Source organism: Cydia fagiglandana, chromosome 19 (assembly GCF_963556715.1).
Source record: "Cydia fagiglandana chromosome 19, ilCydFagi1.1, whole genome shotgun sequence".
Lineage (NCBI taxonomy): Eukaryota > Metazoa > Arthropoda > Insecta > Lepidoptera > Tortricidae > Cydia > Cydia fagiglandana.
In genome coordinates, this window is record NC_085950.1 from 9,873,672 (window position 1) to 9,896,952 (window position 23,281).

A 23,281-nucleotide genomic window follows, 5' to 3' on the forward strand; every position below is an offset into this window, starting at 1 on the left:
ATGAGGTTAATCACGCAGATGGTCCCACAGTGAAAAGGTTTCAACATTTCAGAGGGTTTACTGTTGGTTTACTGGGAACACCGTAGTTCGTAAATTTCGGGCTACTTTCTCTTTTACTCCAATTAAGATGCAATTAGAGTGACAGAGATAGATGCTCGAAATTTAAAAACCTGCAGAACCAAACATTTCGATGTTCTGAGCGGCTACCGCGAAAACCGAAATTCCCAAATTGCGGGGATCTTTCTCTTTTGACTCTAATTGACTTTAATATTACTTTAAGTTAGGGCTCAAAATATAGCCAGCGCTACAGGACTAGTAACTATACTTGGTCAAGCAGACCTTGTCAGTAGAAAAAGGCGGCAAATTTGAAAAATGTAGGCGCGAGAGGATAGCGTCTCATAGAAAATTTGAATTTCGCGCCTTTTTCTACTGACAAGGTTTGCTTGACCATCTATAGTAGGCTTTCAGTTTTGTCCAAGTTTTGTCCGTGCTCGCTTTAATGTTGCCAGGCATAAATTCTAACTGTCAGCGCAGCACTACTTTTTAACGCAGAAAAAAAAGTTGTCTTATGTCAACGCAAACAAAACTATGTCAAATTTGTTGTAAATTTCGTGTAACAAAACATACAAAATCAGACCAAATTTAATGTGCAGAAACCCATGTGCCCCTTTTATTTTCATTTTAAGTGAACCTGCTTCATGATGGCTGAAAAGTGAGTATTGCGGAATTTGCGGACAATGTTTGTTGCAAACTAACTATTGTTGATGTCAACATGCTTTTTCTTATCATAAATGCAGATTTCTCAGTTTTTAATTGGTTTCCCATACTTTATTTTGTAAACAACATCTCTACACATGGTTATTATGAAATTATTAACTATTCTGCTGCGTATATTCTAATGTAAGGCCATAAGATTGTATAAATTATCTCAGTTATATCAGTTCCTTTTATTATTTATGCTTATTTGCTATCGAGATTTCAACGCTACGGTCAAATGTGATTGTAAATCGCAAAACATAATCATTATCCTTCATAATGCCATTAAGTTGCATTGTTGACTGTAAGTAGGAAATGTTATTTATGAAGTTAAATAGGTCACATATTACTGTAACTAGTTTACGAACTACATAACAGGATATAACCAGTACCCTTGTGACAAGATTTCTGTACTGCAGGTAGATAACCTATAATGTTTTAGTTATTACCTAAATGTATGTTTATTATTTACTTAAATTAATTATGTTAAGGAGAACCAATAGTTAAGTTGCTTTTGTTGGAGTCAAGGACTTGTTTTAAAAACAAACTTGCATAACTAAGTTAGTTGCTAATTCATTGTTTTGTATTGACAAAAGAACACAATTTGAAGATTTAATAAATATTATTTTCATTCATTTGTACATGTTCTTTCTTTTAAACTTTATAATAATCATTAAATAAAAGAAGAATCTTTAGCTTTCTCTTTGACTAGCAGAGATTTTTCCTATACTTTTAAGTAGTAGCGATTTCTGAGTGTGAATCATTCAGTGGGCCGAAAATAACTTATGAGTGTCCATTTTGAATTTACATCTTTTGTGTAATCTTTTTACCCAAGCTAAGATTTTAGCAGTCTTACAGTGGCGGCGCGTCAAACATATTCATAGGCAAGCCGGGGCTAATTTGGCTCACATATTTCCATTACAGCTTTGCTCAAACGTCCAAAAACAGGCAAGCCGGTGGGAAGCGGCTTTTTTGGACGCGCCGCCACTGCAGTCTTATGAACATAATGTTTTTCTTGCTCTTAAGACTCGGGTGACATTTTTAACACCTTCATTGCAACAATTAGGGTCGGTTGCACCAAACTGTTCGTATCGTTAAAGAGTTTGCTAAATGTTTATGTATGGAAAGTTTCATAGTAAGGCGCCGGGGCGCGCCGGTCGACGTTGATCAGTCTGTCAAATGTGGTTGGTGCAACTGGCCCTTAGTGAAATCAGGAATTTACCGGGTCAAATGGACATCTTGTGAATGTTTTAATCAACTTTTTTCCTTTTAATAACATTTTTACCATTTTAATTGTTATTGAAAAACTTTTATGTGGTTCGATAGGTCTCCTGATGTGCAGGCGAGTGAGCCCAGTACTCCGCAAGTGGAACAGCCGTCTGGCAACTGGTGGGACTCTTGGATCACTTCGGCCAAGACCAAGGTATGTCTCATTCTGTCTTTTAACCCTTATGGTTTATCATACAAGTGTGCAGTTGATTTTAAATCAAGAGTGATGGCAGGGAAATTGAATTTCTTTTGAATGTAAAAATGGAAAAACAAAATTGCCTCGTCTCAGCATGTAGACAAACTTGGATGTAAAATCTTTGACATACACTTTCACATAGCATAGCTTAGAGGATATAACCAACGGAGACACCATGTCAAAAATTTTCGGTACAAAATAGTCTGCCTTTTTGTGCGAGGGAGGGGCACATCAAATATATAGGTACGTCATGTCAGATAAACGTCAGTCCATACATATGGTTGACATGTGGTTGACCATTGGCCGCCTATTTTCGACAGAGGGGAACGCCTGTTAATCGCGGCTCCATTGTTAATTACTCCGAGTAGCATAGTAACATGAATGAAGATGAAAAAAATCCTTCTTGGTATACTATACTATAATATACCAAGAAGCTATATGCTATGGAGCTACACAACTTTTGAATTATTATGTTTTAAATTTCAAGGTTGGTCTACAGTTTATGTGACAGTATATTGTCTATAACTTTAAAAATAGTAAATTATCCCTTGCAAACATAGAGGAATATAAGAGAAAAGGAGTGCTAATTCCTACATAATTTTTCTTACCAAAGCGCGAGTTCTTTCATAGTCGACATCTAGCGTCAAGTAGTGGATTTATTTCTATGCTTATAAATAATACAGGCTGGCAAATAATGTTGCAATGAGTGTATAATTATAATACTGTTCACTTGTTCAAATATGGTTTATTTTTATAACTACTACCTACATATGAGTCAAACTCACTAATTACTAAATAAAATATTAAACAAAAATCACCCTTATTTAGGTAAGTATTAATATGGTTCTATGGCTAATTAACTTGTGGTAGTAATTAGTGACTTTGCTTGTCACCTGACGATATTGAGTGCATAAAAAAATCGGTTTTCGCCCTGATTCGCGTGCCCGGTTAGCAACTAGCTAATAACGAAATTAAATGACAGCTCAAGGATCAAAAGGAGAGTCCACATAATTGCTTGCTGCTTCACTGGACACTGCATTTTAATGGATGTTGCAGGCCGGGGCGCTTGCGCAAGTGGCTCGTGATCAAATGATAATGGGGTTGGCCGGTCGAAGTTTTTGGCAGATCGCGCCATCATAGCTTGCCCTGTCAATCCCTAGAATTGTGTCAAATTTTTGTTTTTTTTTTGTACCCTGGATGCCAGCTCTTTAAGCCAAATCTCATAGGAAAAGGGGCAAGCTATGATGGCACCATCTATGCAAACCTTTGACAGTTGCCAACCCCATTGTGATACTCCCGTCGGGACCTTAAGCCCTCTCCACACTCGCGTTCGCGGCTTCGCACCGCGATTCGCGCACGAGGTGGAGCGGGCTTTAGGAGTACTCAAGACCGCTTTTGAGCAATGTAAATCACAACCAGAAATTAAGACATTGTTTGCTTTTCAGTTTGTGTATTCTCTGACAAAACTGAATAAAACTAAATACAGTTTAACCATTCCAATATTGGGCTATCCGATTCGAAGGACCACTTATTTAGTGGTCCTTCGTACCGGATAGCGGTAGTGGGATAAAAACATTCAACGCTTCAATCCCTAGAATTGTGTCAAATTTTTGTTTTTTTAATACCCTGAATGCCAACCCAACCCAACCCTTTAAGCCAAATCTCACAGAAAAAGGGGCAAGCTATAATTTTAACTGCCGTAGACTGTTATTATCCCCCGCTACCCGGTGGTCAGACTTGATAAAAACCATCACCGGCTTGCCAATACCTGAAGCTATTAAGATCGCCGAGGACAACACTTTGAAAAGCATGGTACATCGCGCAGGAAACTCTTCAAACTAGACACGACCTTCAGCAATGAAGACGCCGACTAAGAAGAGACTGTTATTAAAAGACATAATAACATATACAGGGTGATCAATCTAAATGGGTCAGTATGGAGAAGTCAGAAACTATAAGAGATAGCGAAATCTGTTCTTAGGAACCATGGCTCCGATTTTAGATTTAATAATAATGGCATTCATTTTTTTTTAATCTATCGTACATAGCCGGGATTCGAACATGGTCAATATTCTTGTTGTTTGTTTGTATGGAAACTTTTAAACGATGCGTGATAGGTGGGGGGTGCTCGACCAAATATCATAGAGGGCCCCGAGACAAAACAAAGTACATTAAAAAAAATCAAAATGGCCGACTTTTTTTAATTTTTTCAAGTTGGTCCGAGCGCGCTGAGAATTGGCATGCGGCGAGCCTGGGGGCCCAAGATTACAATGTCAAAAAAATATTTTTGGAATAATTCAAAATGGCGGCGGACACGGGCAAATTTCCGACCCCGGTGGAGGGCCGAAGGCCCGAAGCCTCCACCCCGACGCCCAAAAAGCGACTCCCAATAGGAAAAGTGTTGGGTCGTGTTTAAGCTCCAACTTCCCCCTCTCGTGTGACGCTTCGGGCCTTCGGCCCTACGCAGAGCTCGGCCTTCGGCCTTCGCAAGCCTCGACGCTTCGCCGTGGGGCATTCGGCCCGCCGGCTTCGGTCATCAAGACAGTTGACTTGGTAGATCGCTTGGAAGCACCGAATTTACACAGTTCGGCCTTCGGCCTCGCGTTTTGGGAGTCGGGGTGGAGGCTCAGGGCATTCGGCCTTCCACCGGGGTCGGCCTTCGGCCTCCCGGCATGAAGCTCGCCCTTCGGGCTCGCTTAACCTCCTTGAAAATTTTACTTTGCCCGTGTCCGCCGCCATTTTGAATTTTTCCAAAAATATTTTTTTGACATTGTAATCTTGGGCCCCCCCGCTCGCCGCATGCCGAATCTCAGCGCTCTCGGACCAACTTGAAAAAATTAAAAAAAAAGTCGGCCATTTTGATTTTTTTTAATGTACTTTGTTTTGTCTCGGGGCCCTCTATGATATTTGGCCGAGCACCCCCCACCTATCACGCATCGTTTAAAAGTTGCCATACAAAGAAACAACAAGAATATTGACCATGTTCGAATCCCGGTTATGTATGATAGATTTAAAAAAAAAATTAATGCCATTATTATTAAATCTAAAATCGAAGCCATGGTTCCTAAGAACAGATTTTGCTATCTCTCATAGTTTCTGACTTCTCCATACTGACCCATTTGGATTGATCACTCTGTATATGTACACCGTGTTTTTATTGAATTCCGTTAACTTCGGGGTATGGTTAAGTACATTTAAGATAACTAAATGGCATAGTTAATTTTCATTAATAAAAATATTTTTTGTTTTTTTTTTTCAAAAAAAATTAGTTTAAAAAGTAATTAAATGTAGCATATAGCGTTGTTATAACACGGGCATTACATTTAACTCAACCAAACAATTGAAATCTTTGACATATCAATGTCATTTCGAACATCGATCGACTGAGATTGTACTATGGTTTAGTAGCAAATGTATGAACTCATTCTAAACACTAATCAATATGTAAACCAGCCCTAAGGCAAGTGTACACTCTTGTAGAGGCCTTATAGGAAAAAAATAAATTATTGATTATCTCCGAAATGGAGTTAATAAGAATACCGGTGTCTTTGAGAAAGTTACTTGATTTAAGCTCAGGAATGCACCCTTGAAATTAACGGAAATCAAAAAAAACACGGTGTATACATACATAATAACATATATATACGTTTTGTGATATTTAGCTCATTTCGCCGCAGTCTGATAAATAAGACAAAACTTTGTGTAACTTCGTACCGGCGGCGACACGGGCACGCTCGATGAAAAATTCTAAGCGGTTAAAAGGTTAAAAGCTTCGAGAAATTTGATACTTGGCAAAAAGCTATGACGATGACCTTAATTAAAATAAAGCTCATCTGTTATGGTATCTTTGCCTGATAAGCCGTGATTTCGATAAAAAAAGAGGTCGAGCCAAAGCATGTTTTGGTAAATCAATAAAATACAAATTATAATTTAAATATTGTTAGTCGAAAAATAAAAATTAAGAAAAGCGAAGCCAAAATTAGTATTGGTCATCCCTTACATTTCTAGGTATAGGTATGTAAAACTACTTAAACTTAATTTGTATTATTTGTAATATAATCCACCACAATTGAGTGAAAATTCGTAAACATTAATATAAAGATATGTAGATTGTAGAGTTCACCGATGGACACGGCCGTTCCTAGTATATTTGTCGAAAATCTGTCTACTTTCCTTACGCTTATACCTGCACTTAATCTTATTATACTTATACGGTATCGTCTTGGGTCGTCCCATTCGTTTTTCGTCAAGTTCTTAAATTAGTCCTATTCTGCTATCGTCACTTATGCTACATTCGTCACAATCGTCGGTGGCTTTCAATGTAGAATGAGTGACGAAAGCAGAATAGGACTAATTTAAGAACTTGACGAAAAACGAATGGGACGACGCAAGACGATACCACTTATACAGGCTAGAGCTAGACAGAACCTTTGTCCTGTCTGAGGTCACAGAATCGTTCAATACCATCTTCTTACAAGATTTGGCGAGTTGCCAACCTATGTATTAGCTAAATAACTTAAGAAGGCTATTTGTACCATTTGGCTATTCTATCCCACCATGCATAATAAAATAATGAATGTAGATAATATCTTAATAATCTTATTATGAGCTTTATCATGCGATAACAGCTTTATCTTGTTTAAACTTTACAATAATATTCGTAGGTATTTAAATATTTTAGTTGTAATATTGCAGACATCTTAACAAAATCCCATGATAACAGAAAACATAATCTTTTGAAAATCAATGTGTCTGGTTTACTCTTAATTAGATATTTAAAATAAGTCGACTAAGCTCTTTTGCGCGGATCTCAATGAAGTTATATTAAGTAACAGTATGATAGGCAAGATTTAACGGGCTTATTAACGTAAAATAGTGTTGTTGATAGTTAAGTTTAGTTAAAACACAAAGACACAAATAAACAAAAGAAAGTCGAGTGCTATTGCCACAGACAAAACATCCTCCAGACTGAGCATAGTCGCGCTACCCCCTCTGCCACGCATACGGTAATTTTACTCCATGTTCGATTCAAAAGTGTCTTTGTGTGACGTCCGTGTCTTTGAACGGACCAATCACGGCACGGGACTTCGCTCACCTCGTCCCGCGCACCCCCGCATTTTTGGCATCATCGGTTGCATGAAATACTTGCTCTAAATTACCGAGTTTAGAGGGGGGGGGGGACTTTTTGGGATAAAAAAAAATACAACGAAAATAATTTTGACCCACCCTATGAAGCACAGCCTCATGTCATCTGAATCAACAATAGGTATATTTTTTTGTTCTGTCTATTTATTCTAAAATTATATTGTATTGACTCAACCTTATACTGAGGTATAAGGTCCGGTAATAGTAGTATCAATCTTTCATAATATTACTTATAACTACATGTTTGTATTATATTTCAGTCAGCGGAGGTATATTCTATGGTTAAGAAGGACCTGGACGAGATAGGCTCTGCAGTGAAGAGCGAAGCTAGCCATGTTTTCAGTACAACCTCTACAGCCCTCGGGAAAACTCTCAAGGTAATCAAAAATAAATTAACTTATATGAAGAATTACTGCAAGGACCATGGACCAGGATTTTAAGAACGCCACTGAATTTTCAACTTTTTTTTTGTCACAAAGAGAAAATTTGATTGAGATTATTCAGATTTTCTGACGATTTGTTTTCTCACTACTAAACAGGTAAGTAGGTATAGCACTTTATACACTCGCGTTTTGTACACATATTTAATTACACAAACGGGTCTACCGTGATATAATTTTTATTGTTTTCCGGGACCAAAGCAGCTGAAACGTCGGAATTTAAGGTAAAAAAAAAACAATGAAATTATAAAGTAGTAGACCCGTTTGTGTAATTAAATATGGTAAGTAAGTATCTGACATTTCATTTATATTTATAAATCATATATATTTATAAATCAACCTAACTAAAAGATATGATCGTGTTAATTGTTTCAGCTGGATGAACCAGAGTCACCAGCGAATGTGATGAAGAAAAGTCTCAGCAGTTTTATCGGTGAGCGTTCAAACTTTTTTTCTCATTGATCAAACGTTCTCACACACTACGATTGGTCGCGGTCACTAGGCCGGTTTTTTAAAAGTATACTGCAAAACGTAATTCAAGACCAAAAAAAGTAAGAAAATGTTGCCACATTTTACTAGCGCGTCATGTATTTATCTAAAAAACCGGGCAAGTGCGAGTCGGACTCGCGCACGAAGGGTTCCGTACCAAAAAGCAAAAAAAAAAAAACAAAAAAAAAGCAAAAAAAAACGGTCACCCATCCAAGTACTGACCTCTCCCGACGTTGCTTAACTTTGGTCAAAAATCACGTTTGTTGTATGGGAGCCCCATTTAAATCTTTATTTTATTCTGTTTTTAGTATTTGTTTTTATAGCGGCAACAGAAATACATCATCTGTGAAAATTTCAACTGTCTAGCTATCACGGTTCGTGAGATACAGCCTGGTGACAGACGGATGGACGGACGGACGGACGGAAGACGGACAGCGAAGTCTTAGTAATAGGGTCCCGTTTTACCCTTTGAGTACGGAACCCTAAAAATAAGTAAATAAAAGTACTTCTTTAAATCGTAGGAGTAAAATTACTAATAAATAAATTATCTTAGCGTGATTATTTATCAAAAGGAATTTACAATTTTACAAACAAATGATTGCAGTGGCAACATTGTCTTACTTTTTATGGTCTTGAATTACGTTTTGCAGTTTAGTTTAAAAACCAACACTTTTGTCAAGATCACAGGAAACCGTTGGAAGGTAGAGTTAGACCAAGAAAAGTCTGCAGCGAGTCTGTTAGCCCACGCAGTGCAAGTTTTATTTATACGTCATAATTTCATAGAAGTTTGACGTTCAAAATAACACTTGCACTGCATGGGCTATCAAAATCGCTGCAGACTTGGTCTAACTACGACACGTAAACAACACATGACATGTAAAATATCGTAAAAGCATAGAAGATCCAACGAAATAGGTAGTGAAATAAAGCTTTAAATATTTTTCTCAAACATGCAATGAAATATTGATGTTATGTTCCTTATAATAGGCTGCGAAGTATGACGTTTCAGGTGCGGCTAGGACAAAAGGTAGTTAATGGAATTTCATACAAATCTTGCAGGCCTAGGCCGGCAAAGTCCTCTTTTTTAATTTTCATTTTACAGATATTTTTGACACAGCATCTTGGCATTCATCCATTAAAAAAAAACTAGAGGCAGTATTTGCTTTATGGTTCGTAATGACACTCTGCCACTACGCCTATAAAAAAAAACAAAAAACAATGTTTGCTATAACTTGCAGTTTTATTTGTATAAAATCAACATAAATAATACATTATTAACCAAATTCTATAATTTTAAATTATAAATTTAACTACACAAATAAAAACATTTAAAATATTTCATCTAAACGTTAGCGGTAAAAAGGTCTACTCAAACACGCGTAGTTATTTTTTTTTAAATTGTTATGGAGGTAAAGTTGAAAAATTTTCATTCTGTTTTATTGGATTTATGGTGCGTTGTTGATTTTTTTACTTTAATATGAGTTCCAACGAAATAATGAAATTAATATTAATTGTAATCGTAGGTGTTGGAATTGGCAGCGTAAGCAGAATTGATTTTAAATAACTTGCTGCCTCAGCCGCCAAGTCAAAGACGAAGTATGTATATGGTTGCGGCAATTTTATTATTTGAGAAACTAAGAAAAATTACTTACAGTTTATTAGAAACAGTTTTGTGGCATATTTTAAATGAATGTAACTACAAATTCGTCAACACTGTGGACATTACACTTATTTACTCCATGCATAAAGCAACGATGTATGTGAAACATGATATCAACATGAAAGACTATGTAAACCTATGTGACGAAAACGACAGTCAGACGGATACAAGGCGAAAAAATCAAAGATACATGAAAATATACGGGTAGTAAAAATACACGACTCGTGTAAAACATACGCGTGATAATGATATAAGTACGTGTTGGTTATATTTTGGGTGTAGTTTACTTTTAGTTTTTTGTATAAATAAAACTTGGGTTTCGTGGATTTTTTATTTTATTTATTTCATTGCATGTTTGAGAAAAGCACTATACATACCTCGGCGGGAAATGGGGTTGCCCGCGCTCAGACCTATCCGGCCTCGCTTCGCTCGGCCGTCTATATGTCTTCGGCCGGCAACCCCTTTCGTCCCGGCCTCTGTAGTAATGTACTATTATTGGTATTCAGGTCAAGTGAGCACAGTCCTCAACCCTGAACCAGATGATGAAGAGGACACAGAAGTCATCTTGTCTTCTGGAGACACCACTATGCTGTCCACATACAAGGTAAGTGTCACTTAGTTTTCTGTATCCTACCTTTCATATAACCAAACAAATTCCAAAGGGGCTGTCCATAAATTACGTCATCGATTTTTGACCCCCCCCCTAAAATCATCCAAAAATCATGCTTCGAATGACCCCGTTTCCTCCTACGTTACGCTACCATCATCCGATGTCCATAATTTTATTTGAAATGACGTAATTTATGAATAGCCCCAAATCAAAATATCTATTTTTCAAACTGGTGTTACATATTTTAGCGCTCCATTTATTTGTCATATAATACCTTTTAATAATTATAGAAAAAGTGAAAGTTATTAACATTATCAATTTATGATAATTATTCAAATATTAATTCAATAGATTCGTCCAAACCTTTTGAGATATTGAACGCCTCGCATTGACTACCGAAACTTTTTGTGACTTTTTTATGTTACGCCATTGGTGAGTAACAGAGGCGCTCCTAGCGACATCTACCGTAACCGACGTTTCAGTACCTTGATGCTTTAATAGGGATTATTACGCAAAACTCTGCCTAGGGGGCGCCACTACCACTATCCATCATAATCTGGGGGTCTACCGCGAAACAAGAAAATCGAAATTTCGTTATCTAACTTCTATCACTCTTGCATATTCGAGCGATATAGAGGCAGATAACTAAATTTCTATTTTCCCGTTTCCCGGTAGGCCCTTGTTAACAAAGCGCCTTGATGTATCAATGTCATATTTTATTGTCTGTGAAAACTTGTCAAAAAACAGTTTAAGGCGCAGTATGTATAAGATACTCTATGGTTTACTAGCTAGCTAGCTTAGTGCTACACTCTGGCGGCAGAACATTGCAGTAATACCCCCTATTGGTTAAGAGGGCTAGCTTTTTACTTAAAAAACTACAAACACTATCCTCTTGCCGCCCAATGTACATTAGGATGTACACTCAGTTTCGATGCAATGTCAACCTTAATTAAAAACAAAGTAGGTAGTACATTTGTCTCGTAAAATTTTCGAACAAATGAAATGCAACCCAATTGGGTTGCATTTTCAATTGAAAATCCAACAAGATTCTAATTTCCTTGGGTATAATTTTGTATGGTGGGCGGTACGAGGCTATAATTTGGTACCATGCGTTAATATACGTAATGGATTTAAAACTTATTCACATTTCAGAAAGAGCTGGAAGCCCTCCAACGCGTGGACGCGACATATCTCGTGCCAGCTTCAAGCCCAGAGCTCGACGCGTGGCGTGCCTCCCTCGAGCTGGGTTCGGAGCTGATCTCGCCCGGCTCGGCCGCCAAGCGCCTCGCCGCCTCCCCGCTGCTGCGCTCGATGTATGACAAGCTTGTGCCTGACGCCGTCTCTCATGAAGATTTTTGGGAGAGGTACTGGATCCGAGTAATATGTGCGCGTGTGTGTGTATGCGTGTGTGCGCGCGCGCGTGTGTAGTCGTGTGTGTGCGTATGCGGATTGCGCAGCTGCAGCTACAATAATCTATAATACCTTTAAACGAGCAATTCTTGTATTTTTTTTTATTTATATATATATTTCGGGAATCTCGGAAACGGCTCTAACGATTTCGATGAAATTTGGTTTAACCCCCATATACCAGGGCCGAAAAATCGATCTAGCTAGGTATTGTCTCTGAAAAAACGCGCATTTTTGAGTTTTTATATGTTTTCCGAACAAAGCTCGGCCTCCCAGATATTGTTTATTATTGGAGATAATTCATATTGCTATATGTTTATAGTTTTGAAGTAGTTGAAAGAATATTATAATGTATATATTTTTTCAGGTACCTGTTCCGTGTAGCGCTACTGCAGGACCGTTTGGCGGCCGCCGCGCGTAAGCTGCCGGCTACAGATACTGATCCCGTACTGGCACATTTACCCCGACAACAGACCGAGCCTATACAACAGTAAGTATTAATGTAAAACCTTCGCATTTTAAACACAATTTCTTTATTGCTGACGTTTAGACATTTCAGTTTTGACATTTTGCTGAGACATTTTGCGCGAACAGACCTGCACCATTTTGAATAATTTCCAAAATCTTATTCGACAAAAATTCTAAATAATTATTCGACTCGCTCACACACGAGAATCGGCTGAAAACTTGACAGATCTTCGCTTAGCTCGGTCAATTATACAAAATTTAATACGTTTCACTCCCGACGTCGACATGTTTCTCTAGTTTAATATTAATTTCTCTCTATTTTTAACGAAAACTCTCTTTAACGTCATAAAGTGTCCGGTCCCTTGAGTGTCGCTACATAGAGTTTACACTATATGTAGTAATCTCAATTATTATATTTCAGGAGCCCCAAGAAAGTACTATCCGGTGTCGAAACCGAAGTAGAGGACGAACCAAGCGAGCAAAGCGAGCCAACCGAGCCTTTGGTACTGGCCGACACTGTGGCTTGGGAGGACGGTGAGTAAGTTATTACCGACGATTTGTTACAATATAGACTAACACGACAGCGAAGTTGACGAGCCAAGTGAGCCAAGCGAGCGGAGCGAGCAAAGCGAGCCAACCGAACCTTTGGTACTGGCTGACACTGTGGCTTGGGAGGACGGTGAGTAAGTTATTACCGACGATTTGTTACAATATAGACTAACACGACAGCGAAGTTGACGAGCCAAGTGAGCCAAGCGAGCAAAGCGAGCCAACCGAACCTTTGGTACTGGCCGACACTGTGGCTTGGGAGGACGGTGAGTAAGTTATTACCGACGATTTGTTACAATATAGACTAACACGACAGCGAAGTTGGCGAGCCAAGTGAGCCAAGCGAGCGGAGCGAGCAAAGCGAGCGGAGCGAGCAAAGCGAGCCAACCGAACCTTTGGTACTGGCTGACACTGTGGCTTGGGAGGACGGTGAGTAAGTTATTACCGACGATTTGTTACAATATAGACTAACACGACAGCGAAGTTGACGAGCCAACTGAGCCAAGCGAGCGGAGCGAGCCAAGTGATCCAAGCGAGCGGAGCGAGCAAAGCGAGCCAACCGAACCTTTGGTGCTGCGTAAGCGTAATTGGAAAGTATTTATACGTAATAATTTCATAGAAGTTTAAAGTTTAAAATAACACTTGCATTTCGCGTGCTATCAAAATCGCTGCAGACTCTTCTCGGTCTAACTCTATGTGTTCTAAACTAAAATTATATGTTCTCTTCACAGAAGACTTCGCGAATGACGTGGAACTGACCGAAGAACAACAAACGCTACTTCTAGAAGAATACGAGAAGGAAATATCCAGCAAGAAGACAAAACAGACATCATCCCGCGACCTGGCCAACAACAACGTCAAAAACAAGAAACACACTGGCAACACTAAAACCAGAAATAACAAAAATGGCGTCAAAAAAGGTAAATCTGACGTTTGTGGTAACGATTTGGTGGAGGACTATTTTGGGGAAAAGGAAGTTAAGGATGATGCTAGCGCCAATTCGGATGAGAGTTGGGAGAAATTTGACATTGACGAAGAGAAAGTTTAATCCGGCCATACACTAGAATAAATCGTCTTATGTGAGTTTTGCTCTGTAAGATTACTATACTGTATCTTTAGGTATTTAAATAAAAGTAAACAAAATCTACCCTCAAATGGCTCTTTAAGCTAGTTGTGGGTAAATGAAAACGTTACATGATCAAATAATGTAGGTTAAAGTCAGGTTCAGTGACTGATCCAGGCGGTTTTGTATTTGGTCGGTTAACCAATAAATGTTATAACTACCCGAAAATGTACAAATTGTTTGTTTACTTTTATTTAAGTACCTAAAGATATAGATTTTAAATGACGGTAGAAAACCAGTTCGAACTTCGGATTAATATTGCGAGAATACGTATTTCGAATGTTACTTACGGCAGTTTTGCGCATAAACCCCTGAGACAAGGATTCGTTGCTTAGAGCAGCGGTCGGCAACCTTTTAGAAGCCAAGGGCCACATAGCAGTTATCGAAGTGGACGCGGGCCGCACTTTGTTAATATTTATGACTTTATCAGACATTGTTATTCGTCAATGAAATAGCCAGGGGGGCTCGCGGGCCGCATGCGGCCCGCGGGTTGCCGACCGCTGGCTTAGAGCATTTAGTAACTGGAGACGTCATGGCTGTCATTTTCTGTACGAAACGGTCTGCCGATTTTTACAGGGGAGGGGACGTCAAATGTATTGCTATTTCTACATGATTTGTACGTAACGTACAAATAGCCATGTCAATCCATACAAAAGTTTGCACAATTGTGCAAGTTTTTCGGCAGAGGGGTAAGCCCTTAAAGGCGACTCCAGTTAAATGCTCTAAGATTCCTTGCCATTATGGTCCATTTTTTCCCTATTGCATTTATTTCTCCACCTGTACTTTTAACTCATTATCATGGAATTTAATTACAAGTCTTGATTTATTTGGTAGCTGGTTCTTTCTAACAAGTAGTTAGCTACATAAGTGCGAGAGAGATGAGTATAGCAACCATGATACGCATTCTGACGCCATTTTTGTTTTACGATTTTGATGTATGACTGTATATGCCCCATAAACATAGTTGATAGTATAGACGCGTCATTCAAGAGAGTTTTTCGCTAAATTCACCCCCTTATTCATACTAAGCAAATCTTAAATTTAGTTTATTTCTAACATACACAAATGTCAAAATGACAGATCATCCATGATAGGTTTGACAGAATTTTTTTATAATTTAAGATTGAACTTATGATTTCGCACCAGCTAAAGGCGTGTCCAGACGGGGACAATTTTTCGCCAATCTGATTAAATTGTCCGATCAAATCAGGCCGTGCGGACGCAAACGTCAATTTGGCTCGCCGAATTCAACGCCGAGTATGATTGATAGTACCGCTAGTACTGTGACGCTTTGTGACGCTAGTATTCACGTTTGGGTGCATTTTTTTAATTTAGAGCGTTCAAATATCACCATAAATTAAAAAATTGGTGAAAGTGGCCAAATTGGCGTTGCGTCCGCACCACCAGATTTGATCGGACAATTTGATCAGATTGCCGAAAAATTGTTCTCGTCCGGACAGGCCTTAAACACTGTCATAAATGTAATGCAAATTTCTGAAGCGTGGAAATATACTGGGTCAAGCAAATCTTGTCAGTAGCAAACGGCGGCAAATTTGAAAAATCGCGGGTTAGCAACACTGTGTTCTAATAATTCGAAAATCGCGTGTCATCTGTGTTTTATCTGTGGAATGTGGATCGCGAATGACAGCCATCATCTTGTTTGTTTACAAATGGTTTACAATGTTTACATTCTGAATCGATTCTATTTCAAGAGATATTTCTGCTGTGTCACCATTAAATAACCAATATATTAAATAAGACTGTGCTTAATTAAAGCTAAGGTGCCTACAATGCCTACAGTGCCAACTGAGAAATCTCATAAAATATGAAAATCCAGTATGACATCTACCTGCTGAAGCAATGATTTTATTCATACATTCTTGTTTAACGGCATAGTCCACTTACAATTTTATTTTGAGATCTTCAAATTAGTTAATCATTTTTATCAACATCACACACTGCTTTTAAATTGTCCGTCCATACGTATTAATAACAATTTCAAACATTTTCAATAGAGAATCCGCGAGTGACAATTTGAATTGAATTGACGTACGTGACAAGGCGCGCTCAGCGGAAAAAAAAGTTTTGTTTCGATGTACATTGTACATTGCTGCTTTTCTTAGCGCAATACTACTCTTTGAGTGTTGCCCTACTTTAGTTTGCTTTACATTGCTACTGACAAGATTTGCTTGACGCACTGTACATAGTTCTATGAATTATCGAGTGATGTATCTGTTAAAATATGCGTCCAAAACCATACTATGCGAATGTAGTTCAGTCGCTATCGGCCAAGGTGCTCATAGACGTCTGAACATGCCTTTAACCTTTTGGCCGCCGGACCTAGTCCGCAAAGACGCTCACTCACACGCCAGAGCAAATTTTAAGTAAACAACTAATAAAAAGTTTAGGGATTGCAAATAGTGATATCGATATTTACAATATTATGGTAAAAATCTTTTTAATTTAGCTTTGTTCTTATCCTGTTTTAATTTCATTCCAAATTGCCAAAATTAAACATATGTTGTACACCCGAAAATGTTTAAAATATAGGGATTTAACATAAAAAACAACCACTAAACAATGTCGATTCAAGACGTGATATCGCCGCACTAGGCTGTACGAGAAGTCTTTTATACAAGACAACGGCGCCCATGGACTGCCCGCAATGCAGACCGACAAGGACTGTTTCCGCGCGGATCAAGTAGTAATAGTCTCTAGGTCAACGGCGTAAGCGCTTGTCGGTACGTAAACTTTATTGGCGTAACGTTAAAGCTGCGCATCATGTGTCGATAAAGTCAATATACCGGAACTGTTTTAGTGAAAATTACACGTGGGTTGAATTTTTAATAAGTGAAGATATTATTCCGGAATTAGAATCTATCATTATAATTTCAGTTTGGTTTACATTAATCTATAGGTAAACTCTTATCAAAAAAACGTTCAACGACTTGTTACAAAAAAATTACACATTAACTTCAATGTTATAACAATAAAAGTAAAGTCTGATAAACAGGTATGTCCCTGTACCACACTTGTGCGAAGCGGTCGCTGCGGTGTATCCCTTCCCACTAAGCTATAAAATAACATCAATTATTTTTTTTATTTATCTCTTCTGCAATTAAATAGTCCACAATCTACAATGGCAAATTTACTTGTCTGACTCTACTTTATAGAGCTAAAGAAGCTACCTGAACTTTAAATATAGTTATGCCTATCTGACTCTCGTTCTACGTATTCTAGTAAGTAGTTACCTACTATTCGTTGAAAAAAATTGGCCATTAACAAGTGTTCAAATACTTAGATAAAAACATATTTCTGACTTTATATTTACGTTAAAAATTCCCATATCGAGTTAACATTCCCATCCCTAGCTGTCTTTTATACAAGACAACGGCGACGAGGAACATGAAAAATGTTGAAAATTGGAGCAATTTTTTTAAATGCCTTATTATAAAAGAAGGGATTTATATAGCGGCTTAAAAAGCAAATAAATGAAAAAACAAAGACCTTAAATATGAACACGAGTGTAAATGAAATTGCAATTGTTATTATTTTCACATTAACTCAGTGGTTGAATTTGTGTCTTGTATACAAGACGACGGCGCCAGCGTATCGTTCTATCGTTGTCTTCTATACCGGACAACGGCGGTCAAAGGGTTAATAAAGTACGGACACGCCTGCCGGCCTAGCCAAGGTTACAATCGCTATCGCTTCGACAACGAAAAGTATAATGTCTCTCTATCATTCATCCATATTAGTGCGACAGTGACAGTTGCGTTTCGATCGCTACGGAGCGTAAGCGATCGGCATCTTGGCTACGCGGCCTGTTCGTAATCCTATCGCACGCGCGTAGAGTTAGACCAAGAAAAGTCTGCAGCGATTTTGATAGCCCACGCAGTGCAAGTGTTATTTATACGTCATAATTGCATAGAAGTTTGACGTTTAAAATAACACTTGCACTGCGTGGACTATTAAAATCGCTGCAGAGTTTTCTTGGTCTGACTCTAATTATCTTGCTGTGTGTTGTCGGCGGTCAATGATACTGTGCGAGCCAAACAGCAGTGCAATTATGCGCGTGAGAAAGAGATAGGAATAGGCGGGTCAATATACGATATTCTTCGTCCCTTACTTTATCAAGGGTGCTTAGATGTTTATGAGCATTTCGACTGCGTCGGTATATATGAAGGTGAAATTGACATGTAAAAGTGTGATAACCGAGTAACTATACCTCTAGCCGCCCTTGAATCAAATATGGAGACAATAGTCTAATAAAACATGGTCTTCTCTTCCCAGAGTGACACAAGCCTACGTCACAACAACATGGCCGCTATGACCGCTATCATAGTCTAATAAAACATGGTCTTCTCTTCCAACAAAATACAAATACAAATCCCAGAGTGACACAAGCCTACGTCACAATAACATTGCCACTTTGTATAGCGCTATTGCATACTATTATATAGCGCTGTCGCATGATGACGTAGGCTTGTGTTAGTCACTTGGTCGGAAGAGAGTAGCAGGCGGTGTATATTATTATACCATGATGGAGGCCAATTCGAACATTTTGACATCTAAATGATGTCATTTAGTTATCAATAGCGCGTGCATTTCGCTCGTACACTCACGCTCCGTGATTGTAGAGCCATTTAGGGTTCTAGCTAAATTGGACATTCCATAGCGCAAGTATTGAACGACCAATTTAGCTAGGACTAGGGAATGCAAATCGGTTATTTTTTGTATAGAAATAACCGCGGTTTCGGTTAATAACCGATTATTTCCATACAAAAAATAACCGAAAATAACCGATTTGCATTCCCTAGCTAGGACCCTAAATCACAGAATAAATAATAGTACTAGGTACAGAAGATTCACTCTCTAATAAAACGCGTCTTTGCGCGCTAGGTGGCGACAGCGCCACGCGCGGCTTATGGCAAACCCCAAAATTGTGGGGTGGAACGGATGTACTTTTAGCTACCTGTAGCAAAGCGACGAAATAGCGGAGTAAGCCACGCCTGGTTCTAGCTAAATTGGACATTCCATAGCGCAAGTATTGAACGACCAATGTAGCTAGGACCCTAAATGGCTCAACAATTGCGGAGCACGATGGCACTTGCCCGTACATGTATCATAATCGTCGGGTGACAAGCAAAAGTCACTAACTACTATCGAAAAATTAAACTAACAATGCACTTTATTACACTTGTAACACGGTTTATTGTCGAATAATTTCAATGGTGTTAGTTAGTGAGTTTTACTTGTCACCCGACGACGATATGGACGTCTAAATGTAAGTTTGAATTGTAAAAATATAGACTCAAAATACAATGGAACAGGAGGCCTTTTTAAAGGACTCTGGGCCGCTAGAGGATAGAGATAATTATAATATAGATAGTAGTAAGTAGTCTAATAGTGGTATTCAACTTTTCTATTCGTTCGGTAAGGCAAAGATGCATTGATTGTGTAAGATGTGAAAAGCCTTAATCGAATTTCGTGCTCGATTTAAATTTTTGGCGGCTGATGTAGATGGCGCTGTACGGCTACGTGCATTATGCAGTAATTCGACCGCTCGATTTCGTCACTCGGAAGTCGGTGGAAAACAGCGATATTCTAATTTTTTAAATACGAGCGATAGAAATTTGGAATTTAGTGGTATTGACCACTCGTTTTCAATTCTATTAGTAGAATTTAAATGCCTAGTAGTGGAGTTATTTATTACTGAACGAAATACACGAAATCGAGCGGTCGAATTTCAAAAATCGGCCCCCTGAGCGAAAGACGATAATCGAAATTCCGTTATATGCCTCTATCGCACGAACATGGAAGAGTGATAGAGAGGCAGATAACGAAATTTAGATTTTCGTTTTTCGCGTTAAGCACTCTGCGCCATATTTTTGGTGGGAGGGAAGTACATCGTTTTTTCTTGCTAATATAATTAACTTTGTTGCCATTTCTCTAATAATAATGACGCATTCACTGCCAGCGGCCCACTAGGTGGGTTCTCTACATTGTTGCTAACTTGGCATAAATGATGCCAGATCTGGCATATTTTCACTCGCTTAGGCATCAAAATTTTCCATTTAGCATCTGGCATATTTTTTTAGCATAATTTAGTCTAAGCCAAGTTTGCACCAACTTGGCAGCAACAATATGCACCATCGCCTTATGTGGTTCATATTTTCATATGAATTTTGACTTTTGTGGACGGATGGACGTCGACGGACTATATAAAGTTGGTCAAGCAGATCTTGTCAGTAGAAAAAGGCGGAAAATTTGAAAATTGTTTGGGTTTTATGTCTAATTTCAAGTGACATTTTAGCATTTTTTTAGCATAAGTATTTCAAAAACTTTGGCGTAATTTTGGCATAATCTAGACATTAGTCTAGCATTTTTTTTTTAATCCGAGTTGGCAACACTGGTTCTCTAATCGTAGTCAATTTTCGCTACATACAGTTTTCCCCATAATATCGGCTACGCTTGTAGCGCATTGAATGTGATACTTTGGTTGTCAAAAGTAGACGTTTGGCAATCCAGTAACCACGACACGTGGCGTGTACAGCGCCATCTATTTAAGCTGAACTTTTTTCTTAGACATTTACGAATCATATAAGTCAATGTATCTTTGGTTAAGGTCTTAGCTAGAAGTCACAATAATACATAATGTATTTTCGCAGACAATACATATTTTAAGTTTTTTGGCACCATTAAATTTCTGTGCAATAATTTGGTTTGATATATGTTTAATTTAAATTGTTTAATACATAGATGTAATCAACCGATTGTATGAGTTGACATTAGATTTCGTTATGTTTGTGTAAATTATGATTATTAATATGAATTAAAGTTATTAAAAATCGTATATATAATTTTATTTGCTCCTCGTAGTACATACCATTAATATTCTATGCCTACATATAGGGACCGTGAGCATTGGAGGATCTGCCATCTTGTGGCCTGAATCGGAAATATATGTGCACATGTACATTGCCAAAGCAAGTGCTACCATCTACCGTTCTCGTCGGCACGTTTCCTTGTGCATAATAGGTTCTGCCATCTTGTGGGCTACATCGGAAGCATAAACGACACATTTACGCCTCGCGCCAAAAATCTGACGGCTCCTAAGCTGCCTCCTATAGTTCATGCACGGGGCATATACCGGGTGTGGCCTATAATATGAGCAAAAAATTAAACTGTAGGCTGTACTCCTCGTACTGACCAACTTTTGTTCAGCGACTTTTAAAAATAACTTGTGGTTTGATTTTTAATACACTTTAAAGTTTATTCTAAGGCACTGGTCCCACCGCGAGCTAGTAAGCAATGAGCTATCGGCTATAAACACGAACAAAAGGTAAGCACTCCCGTGTAAATAAAAGAGACGGCGATATTTATAGTTACTCGCCCAGCGGTGAGCTATAAATATCGCCGTGTCTCTTTTATTTACACGGGAGTGCTTATCTTTTGTTCGTGTTTATAGCCGATAGCTCATAGCTTACTAGCTCACGGTGCGAATTTTGCGAATATTGCGAATTTTGTTATGTTTAAAGGCGCGACAAGCAACGTCAATCACAATGATATGGCGTGGCGATGGCGTCCATTGTCATCTAAATACTTCATAATTTTTAAAAGTTGTGATCAAAAGTGTCACCGTTTGAGGAGTACAATCTATGTTTTAATTATTTGCTCGTGTTACAGGCCACACCCAGTATACACCGCGGCCTCTAATAACCCGACAGATTGTAGGTGTATTCTTGACCGCATTTAGAGACTAAAATGTAAATGTTTTCAGAAACCGGTCCTGGTGAGAGATAATGATAATTTGTTTCCGAAGGACTGACGTACATTAAGGCCCCATAACCACGAACGATTTTTCAACGCGCGTTAAAAAAGCGCTTGAATCTGTCCGCACTCTATATTCGATTTAACGACCAAGGCTTAACCTTTTGAACGCCAATGACCGATATATCCGCACCGTAGGTTCAACGCCAAAGACCGATTAATCGGTCACAGACCACAGAGCAACATAGACCTACGTGCATATGTATAAAGTTCAATTGCAGTTGTGATACTTCGGTGACGTGGCGTCAGCGTGACAGCTTTTGGGTTTGACACGGCGTCGAAAAGGTTAAAGTTGGAAATCCAACAACCCTTTCCGCGATGTACCCATTGGCTTTTTTTTAACGCACGTTGTAAAAGCGCTCGTAGGAATGAGGCCTAAATGTTTCGAAACAAACTTACCACAATTTATAAGTTAATTAAAATAAAATACATACTTCTAATAACGTTTTTTTTTCGCCAACATGTAAAAAAAGATAACGGATCGTGTGCAGAACAATTTTTTTGCCGTATTTGACCAAAAGTCACATTTATTGCTCCATATGACTTCAGGACGGAAAAAATATCAAATGATAGGGTTCTGGATAGGATTAACGAGAAAAGAAACATAATAAAGACAATAGAAAATAGAAGAGGAGTACTAATTGGACATCTGCTACGACACATGTTCCTAAAGAACATCATAGAAGGAAAAATAGAGGGAAAGAGAGGAAGAGGAAGACCAAGAATCAATTACTTTAACCAAATAAAAGAAAAAGTCCAGGTCGTGTCATATCAGAAGGTTAAGGAGTTGGCAGAGGATCGGACGAGTTGGAGATTGCTCCACCGACAAGAGCACAGCTCTTAAATATAAAGAAGAAGATGACTTCAGGAATGCTGGACTAGAGTACCTACTTACATGTAACCAAACATTCCCTCGCCTTGGTCCAAACTGCCCCACACAGCGCCACCTAGCGGGCGGGGCGCGGCACGACGCGTGACGTCACAGCCGCGAGCGCGCTGATTGAGCGATGAACTTTGCGCGTCGATTTGCCGTATTATTATTAGCTGGATTATCCATTCAGATTTTATGGTATAGGGTGTTGTGAACGGGCGAAGTGTTTTTTGAGAGTACTTAACTGGCACCTATTGCATTTGATTAGGTAAGTACATTTAAATAGACCGTTTTTCTAAAAGAAGGTTAGGTACCTACTGTATTTGAGTATGTATAAGAAAGTACATATAACTTGGTACCCGACAACGTGACCTAGAGCTCGAACACGATAAATCTGCAACGGTATTGATAGCACTGCACGCAGTGCAAGTGTTGTAAACGTCAAACTTGTATGAAATTGTGACG

General features: G+C 38.6%; 1 protein-coding gene across 1 annotated transcript; it reads left to right on the forward strand.

The window, feature by feature from the left end:
• Positions 1 to 536: 536 nt before the first annotated feature.
• Positions 537 to 14,288, forward strand: LOC134673753 (BSD domain-containing protein 1-like). The gene is made up of 9 exons (XM_063531772.1): positions 537 to 712; positions 2,083 to 2,179; positions 7,627 to 7,743; positions 8,182 to 8,239; positions 10,462 to 10,559; positions 11,718 to 11,929; positions 12,340 to 12,462; positions 12,862 to 12,974; positions 13,721 to 14,288. Exons 1-9 carry the CDS (start codon positions 699 to 701, stop codon positions 14,035 to 14,037), a joined length of 1,149 nt encoding a protein of 382 aa, XP_063387842.1. The 5' UTR covers positions 537 to 698; the 3' UTR covers positions 14,038 to 14,288.
• The last annotated feature ends 8,993 nt before the right edge of the window (positions 14,289 to 23,281 follow it).